Source organism: Orcinus orca, chromosome 4, assembly GCF_937001465.1.
Source record: "Orcinus orca chromosome 4, mOrcOrc1.1, whole genome shotgun sequence".
In the NCBI taxonomy this organism is placed as follows: domain Eukaryota; kingdom Metazoa; phylum Chordata; class Mammalia; order Artiodactyla; family Delphinidae; genus Orcinus; species Orcinus orca.
The window spans coordinates 111,419,133-111,427,627 of record NC_064562.1 but is presented as its reverse complement, the minus strand read 5'-3'; the positions used below and the strand labels follow the sequence as shown (position 1 = coordinate 111,427,627).

General features: G+C 44.8%; 1 protein-coding gene across 1 annotated transcript in view; it reads right to left on the bottom strand.

Moving 5' to 3' along the window:
* Positions 1-402: 402 nt before the first annotated feature.
* TAPT1 (transmembrane anterior posterior transformation 1) overlaps positions 403-8,495 on the bottom strand; it is a 64,700-nt gene continuing 56,607 nt past the window's right edge. The window contains exons 13-14 of the mRNA XM_012537716.3: positions 5,514-5,674; positions 403-2,634 (exon numbers count right to left, since the gene is read on the bottom strand). Coding sequence (XP_012393170.2) covers positions 2,417-2,634; positions 5,514-5,674 — 379 coding nt within the window. The 3' untranslated portion in view covers positions 403-2,416. The remainder of the gene's footprint in view (positions 2,635-5,513; positions 5,675-8,495) is intronic.

The window sequence follows — 8,495 nt, the reverse complement described above, 5'->3', positions numbered from 1 at the left end:
ATTTGGACAAGCTCTGAATGACTCTTGGTGTTTATACTTCTATCCCAAAGAGAAAGCTACGAGTCTGACTTACGTTGTGCCTCAGATTTTTTTTTAACCAAAGTACTGTCTTAAACTTGACTCCCAGATATGAAAAGCACATGGTGTGACATTCAAATAGCTGCAAAATGAAGTACCTTAATTTGCTGAGAGATATTAAATGGTCTATGATCAAGATCCAGTCTATTTTTTTCCTCCAAAGACAAAAATCAAACATTTTTCTCCCATTAAAACCAAAAGAATAATTCAAATTAGACAGTCCTGTCACTTGTGAATTGGAAGTAAATTCTTTATAATTTATAGAGTGGGAAATTCACTCCACTGAATATAGTAGTAAATATTATTAAAATAAATTCAGTGACCTTTTTAAAAAAGATTATAAAATTGAATTTATTGAGTTTCACACAAGATGCACTTATAAAATTAGTACTGAATGCCATTTTAACAGAGGAAATGAACATTATTCCAAACTCCCAATATATTCTGCCAAAAAAAGATCTTTCAAAAATGACAGCACAGTAACAGAGTAATTCAAGCTGAACTGAAAGATATACCCAAATCATATTTTTGCTCTGATCAGGGCTATGTTTGGCAAAGTTATCCCCAAACTGTTCCCATTCCTCACAGACACTGTTCCTTATGTTGGTGAAGAGAAGATGGAAAAAAGAATAATAATCCTAAAACGGGCCTTCACTGAAACATACACAAGACAATTTAAAGTCTTTCATCTTTAAGTTAAAATAATTCCTGGTTTCACAAAAGCATTTCTGTGCAATTTTCTCTTTTACCCTACATAAATGTTAATTTCGATTTCTTTAGCTTTCATGTAAAACATTAAAATCCACTTTTGTTTTTTCAGAGGAACAAGCCAAAGCATTAAAGCTTGCTTTTTCACATTTCACCCAGGAAACAGACAAACCAGCTACAATTTACCTTCTGCACGTCACGTGCTGGAAATATCAGCACAAGAGCTGAACTTTAAAATGAAACCATCAAAGGAAGTTAACAGTTAACGGTTAACACCTGGACATTCTGAAATTAGACCCTGTAAAATTTTTATAAAAGTGCAGAAAGGTTCCTCAAGGTAAAATGTGGTGGAAAATAACCTGTCCTATGACGTGGGCCACAAACCGGTAATTAAGCAGAAATGGAATACTGATCTCAAACAAAACCAAAAAGCACCTTTTGGCCGCTGTTCCCAACATCCCCGCACAAACACCTGTCCACACCCAGGCAGCCACCTGAACGCCCCGAACACCCCACTTCCCTTCCCCCACACAGCCTGCCCAGCCCGGCACAGGTGCACGTGACAGCCACACCTCCCCACACAACACAGGCCCGCCCAGGCGCAGGCACACATACAGACCCACCCATGCACTCCAGAAGCCGGAGCAAGATGCTGCCCCATCCGCTAGAAGATGGACTTCAAAACTGTTGCTTGGAAAACCCACTTGAAGTCGTCACCTTTGAATTTTGTATACTGACAGTTCTTCAGCCTGTTCAACACCAAATCCTTTTAACTGTAACAGTTTAGGAAGCAATTAATTAGTTTAAAGTGAAACCAGTTAACTACAGTTAAAGTTAACACTGCTCCGCTTTCTCAGCATAGGAAGTGGCTTTCTGTAAGGGAATTCCTATTTTATCCACTGCAATGAAACAATACACAGCTCACGTTTGCTGTAAAGAGTAAACTGAAAAATTATGAAACATTTTCTCAGTGATGCATAACCTTCATTAATTTTTTTTAAATAAACTGGCTTAGGGTCTTTTATTTTTTCTCTATAAAGTGCTACTATTCATCATGTCTTATTTAAGGTAGCTTTTTATTCTGATTAATTCAGGTACATCTTCAAAGATTATTCTGGTGGTAAGAACACTTGACTTAAGTTTAATTATTATTATTATTTTTAATGGTTTGGCAGATGAAGTGACGTTTGAAAACTGTGGAAACAGAGTGAAGCTGGAAAGGGAGCATCGTGCTAAGAGCTTCACAGTTTTCCAGGTATATCCTTATACTGAAGAGGACTCACATCAAAATCCGATCTTCTGGAAGCACAGATTGACAAAGCAAAAGTGATGTCCGTGTTGCTCCTGTCGGGCCCAGAGAGATTCTGCTGCTTTGCCAAGCAGGAGGAACTTTTCCTAATCCGTCAAGTTTTCCAAGGAGTCAAGGCTGGAGGTCACTGTTGGCGGACTCACGTGACCTGACCTTCAGCCAGAGCACATCACTGGAAGAAGGACACTAAGATTTGCTTTCCATTAATAATTTAAGTTCTTAAATAAATATTTAAGTGCCATTTTCAGCATCTGTCCATCCTGGTAGCACAGCATCTGCTGCCCCGGGACTCTGTATCTTTGGCACACGCAGCTACAGAAATCAGTCAATTCGGTTTCCACAAATTGTGAACCTGTCTATCTCTAACAAATCTTTCTTTGAGGATCTGTGTTTTAATTCAGAGTTTTCTTGCGTTATGTCCTTCTCGTCACCATCTGGAGTTGTCAGGAACTGATCAGAATTGCTTGTCACAAGTAGTGGTATGACATTTTCCTTCTGATGAAGAGGCTGGCTGGTGACCGAAGCAGACAGGTTTTCTTCTGTGGAAAAACAGATTCATTTAATTAGAAAAGGGTTTCCCCCCAACTTATAATAACCACAAGCTTACCAATATAGTGGTACTGAAAAGAAATGTGGATTATCCACGCTTTTGGATAAAGCGAATAATAGCAAACAGCATGCTGTATACGCCCCGGAGTTTATAATGAAACTCAGAGGCTACACTATTTCTGTTTCCTCATCCAAAATTTTATATAAAAGCTATTATGTGGATCATATCACACAAATAACACTGTTACCTGATTCTGGAAAGATCAGAACTCCTATGTAACAACCTCCTCCTATAAAACCAATAAGAAGATTGTTGCCAGAGCTGAAAAATTAACATTGTTTCCTAAACTCAGGACATCAGGGCTAAGGAGACTCTAATCCATTCCACCTCTTATGTGTAGTCACATTAGACATAGTCAGCATTTCATGTCCAGGAAGTCCAAATCAGAAGGAAAAACAAATCAATGCACAAAACCTCTAATGTGTAATTCGGGCAATGGCGATCCTGAGCCTGGCCCGAGGAGCAGTGGTCTGGGGGCCTGGACCCACCAATCTCTGAGTCATACATTCAGTCCTTATAAGAGCAGCTTCATCAAGGTAAGGATGACATACCACAAATGGTACATATTTAAAATGGATAATCTGATGAGTGTTGACACATATATACACCTGTTGAAACCGTTGCCACGGTTGAGACGATGAATACATTCATCTCTCTGGGTCGTCCCTCCCTCCTGCTGTCCTTTGCTTCTTTGGGAACATGATAGACTCCATGCTGTCTTGACAGCCAGTCCCTCTGTTCACATGCAAATTGGGCCCGAGCTGTCTGACTTGCAATATCTTCCTGAATGGTCTCTGGCCAGTGGTCTCCTGACCTCCAAAACATCCTGACCAGACACAAAGGCACTCGCGCAAAATGCACTTCTTATTACGGGGCTCTGGATCCAGTGAACTTGAACTGCAGTGCGTGCTACAGGTTTTATCCCCTCTTCAACTGGAGGCTTCTTGAAAGCAAGACTGATGGTTATTAGTTTCTTACTGTGCTGAAGGAGCCTAGCCTAACAGAACACATATGGACCCATTATGAACTATCCAGGTAGCTGAAACGAATGCAATCCCATATCACCAATAGTACTTATGTGTTCTTTAAAATTAAAAATTATTTTCAAGTTAATCACAAGTTTCTGTTCTACTTTAAAATAAAGCATACATGACGAGCATGGCTCTCTCTTCAGACTGGCCTCCGGCCCAGCTCTAGTCTCATCTCTTATTCCTTCCAGAACAAACTTGACGCCTGGAATACTGACCCACTAGTTCTCTTCTGTTTCAGGCCTCCACGATTCAGCCCACGCTGGTCCCTGTCCTGAAGTGCCCCGATCTTCACCTGGGCCTATTTCTTCTCACCCTTCAGGATTTAGTTCAGGCGTCACCACCTCCAGGAAGGGCCCCTCTCCTGTGCCCTCCACGCCCCTGTCTATAACCTCACTCACCAATTTGGATTATCCACTTTTGTTGTCTCCCCTGTTAGTCTGTGAGGCGCTAAAGCATGATTTATTTACCTTTGTATCTCCAGCATCTCATATACTACCTGTCACACACATTGCCCCAGTTCTTCCTCCAAATCTTCCAGGCCAGAAGCCCTGGAATCATCCTCAACTCTTCTCCCACGGCACAACCTCACTGGCAAGCCCTGGGCCCCTCCTAACCTATCCAGAATCTGGTCAGCCTGCCTGCTCACATGCTGACCCATGCACTGAGCCAGGCAGCTCCCCACTGGCCTCCACCTCTGGGCTCACCCTTCTTTTCTTTTTTTTAAATAAATTTATTTTATTTTTGGCTGTGTTGGGTCTTTGTTGCCGCACGTGGGCTTTCTCTAGTTGTGGTGAGCGGGGGCTACTCTTCCTTGCGGCACGTGGGCTTCTCGCTGCGGTGGCCTCTCTTGTTGCAGAGCACGGGCTCTAGGCACGTGGACTTCAGTTGCTGTGGCTCGCGGGCTCTAGAGCGCAGGCTCAGTAGTTGTGGCGCACGGGCTTAGTTGCTCCACAGCACGTGGGATCTTCCCAGACCAGGGCTCGAACCCGTGTCCCCTGCATTGGCAGGCGGATTCTTAACCAGTGCGCCACCAGGGAAGCTCTGGGCTCACCCTTCTTGAGGTTAATTTCCACAAAGACTGAAAACAGTCCTTTTAAAATGTCTGCTGGATCGTGTCACTCCTCCGCTCCAAGCCCTGCAATAACCCCTTCACACAGGAAAAGCTGAGATCCTCAAGAGAGCCCACAGGGCCCTGGGTGACCCGGAGCCCTGGGCAGCCTCTTGGACCCCCTTCCGATCCCAGGGGAGAGGCTGTCCCTTGACACGCCAAGCACGTTCCTGCCTGGGGCCTCTGGACGCATGGCCTGTGCCTGGGAGGCTCCTCCCTGGAAGGCTCGGTCTCTGCCCAGAAGCCGGCTCCTCACGGCTGGGGAGTGCCCCCAACTCCCACCACAGTCCCTCTCCTGAGTCTGCTTTAGTTTTCTCCACAGCACTTACAGCCACCTGCCATAGTGCACATCCATTCCCTCTCTCTCCCCGATGATCCAGCTCTGCCTGCCCCACTGCTGTATCCCTGGGCCTGTCAGGTAACAGGTGCCCAATAATCATCTACCGAACAACCAACGAAGGAGTGAAAAAGCTCGGAGCACTGCGTTAGGGGCACCTGTGATGAGATCCACAGCATAAACATTAAAAATCAACAGCTAATCAAAGCGAAATCCAATCTTGAAAGCACTGCTAAACATCGACTGAACAGTGATTTTTTTATTAAGTGGAGTTCAGACAATTAATTCATTATAGAATGATTCATAGAAGTGATAAAAAGAACCAAACCTACCTTGAGAGGGTTTACATTTATTTTGTGATTTACTGGATGGTTTGCTGGGAGCGCTGGTCGGGGGAGGGTTAAACAACTTTTCTTCCATTTTGGCTTCCTTCACGTACTGGCATGATTTTCCCAACAGGACAATGCTGTTCAGTACTTTCAGAGAAATCAACCTAAAACCGGAAAGAAATGACCAACTACTGTTGGAGTCCATCTCAGTCACTGGGCAGGTAGAGGGGAGGGGGAGAGAGGATGACTCAGGCACCGCAGGGCCCAGTTCCTTATGCAAAACCCAAGTTTCTGGAGGTTTCTTTACCATGGGGGAACATTTTTGAAAAACTCCTTAGTTCTCTTTATAAGAAGAAATTATACTTAGAAGTCTCACCTGGTTCTAAATTGACATTTATTCTTTTATTACAAAACAAATACATTTAGCAAATGCAGATGAAAAACAACAAAAACTTATAATGCCACACTCCAGTGCAAATCACTGTGACATCTGGTATATTATCCTTCAGTCATTTTTGCTCTGAATGTACGTCTATTCATACTTCTCACTGTCCAGAAATGGGGTCTCTTCAGAAGGCAGAAGGGGATTGGAGTTCAGAGCGAGTGCAGAGACTCCAGGGGCCAAGTGTTTGAGCTCGAATCCTGACTCCACTGCTCAGGACCTGTGTGGATCTGAGTGAATTTCCTAACAGGTTAATCCATAGAGGTGATCTCAGTAAGGTGCTCAGAACAGTGCTGAGCACACAGAAATGCCAACAAAATTGGTTATTTTATCACCATCGTTGTTGTTGACATGACAATACATCACAAATATTCTCCAGAACCGCTGGTGTTCCTTAATGACATTATCTTAATGGTCTCACAATGCTTCACTATATTGGTTATCATATAACAAAGCCCCTCAAAGCCCTTAATTTCTGGTTACTTAGGCTATTTCTAATATTTTACTTCTATTAAAAAGTTTCTGGCTAGGAAAACTTACGTTAAATCTGTGTTTCCTTAAGATAAATTCCAAAATACATAATTACAGAAGTGGGATTTCTGGGCCAAAAGGTATATAACCTTTTTAGGCAACTGAAACAAATCTGGCAAAAATTCTGAAAAAAACTCTTCACACTGGTATCGTCACACAAATAGGGGTCCTTAAATGGCACAACACCAAGGACCTCACGGTCAGTTCTACAGTGAGTGAAGACGGGGGTGGCTATTTCTTAGGCCTGATACGAAATCCTGGTAGTGACACGGAACGACGCATCAGTGAGGGGAAGTCCGAAGAGGGGCGTGGAAGGAGGTCAAACAAGAAGCAAACAGGCTTCCTTCACTCTCCCTGGCCTCCCCACTCCCTACTCCGGAGCACCGAGGGCCTCACGTGGACCCAAGGCTGCAAGGACCTTCCGCGTGCATGCGCCACTCTTCCAGGTTTACCGCCGGCCCCAACTTCCCCGCCCTCCTTACTCAGCCCTTCCACTGCTTCCTTGACACCACTAGGGGATGTCTAGGAGGATCTCAAGCTTACAAAACCCAAACAGGACTCTCGATTCCAGCCCCAACCCTCCAAAAAAACCAAGGCGAACCAGCCCCACGTGTCTGTCTTCACCGGCTTCCCCATCACAGTGGACGGCCAGCCCATCACCCTAACTGCCTGAGCCCCACACCCTGTGATCACACTTGGTGCTTCGTGTTCCCTCTCGCCTCACATTCACAATGCATCAGCAAGTCCTGCACATCTCCACCTTCAATATATCCCTAGTTGACAGATTTTTAGCACTCACTGCCACCATTCAACTCCAGCTGTGGTCACCTTTCCGGGGAACGACTGGAACAGCTTCCTGACCTCGCCTGACTTGTGCTTCTCTCCTTGCTACACTCCAGTCCATTCTCTGCACAACAGCCAGAGCGGCCCTTGCAAAAAGCCAGATGGGTCTAGCTCTCTTGTGCTCACAAGACTCCAGTGGTTCACCTCCCTCAGAGCTGAAGCCCAGGCCCTTCCCGGGGTCTGCCGCACCGCCAGCCATCCTCGCCCACGCTCTCTGCCTGGCAGGGTGGAGATAAACAAGGAATGATACTAAGAACTTCGCAGGGCAGTGTGAGCATCTGTGCCAGGGAAGGAGAATCTCACGTTTTTCAATGGCAGTAGCTGACGAAAGTTACCTTAATACAGTAAAGCATTTCTATGTTCATTCAAACAGTAAATGGTATGCAATCTGATCAGAACCACATCGTGCTTTGGGCATCACTGACACTGGCCGCGTAGCCTGAACGCGGCACTGAGGGCACAGAAAGTTTATTTGTAACTCACATACTTGGTGGAGACGGTGAAAACTGACTGCTCCTGGGCTCCTGCGTCGGACACCTCTGGAGCACCTGCTGAGTCAGTTAGCAGGCAGACAGCAGTGTAGAAAACACACTCAAAACGTGGAACTGGAAATACCCAGATGTCTCTGGAAAGCGGACCTCGTCCCAGGGGCAGATTCTGGGTGAATCTCTGGCTGAGGTCACTACCGCTACACTTATCCTCTCCTCACTTTCTCCTCTCGAGACACTCAGTTCTGACTGCCGCCCAGAGCACGGCTCCTGATGCGCCACCTGATGCGCCACTGCACGTGAGCACAGGGACCAGGGATGGGGTCCCTTTCTTCTAAAGTAAACCTAAACCTAGGCGGGGCTACTTTATCATAAATTCATGTAGTGAAAAAACTAGCAGTGGCAAAAAATGCCTTTTTATATTATTTTCTTCATACCGCTTATTACTATCTTAAAGTATTTTAGTTGTTAATTTGTTACCCTTTGTCTTTCCCAACAAGATATAAGCCACATGAGACCAACAAATCTGCAGATAAAAGTTTAACCAGTCACAGGCAGAGAAATGATACATTTCTGCATCTCCTTTGGGTTTATATGACATAGGCCTAGAGCATGCTAAATAATCAGTATGGCAAACCCAGTAGAAACAAAGATTTTTTTAAAACATAGAACAATATCTGA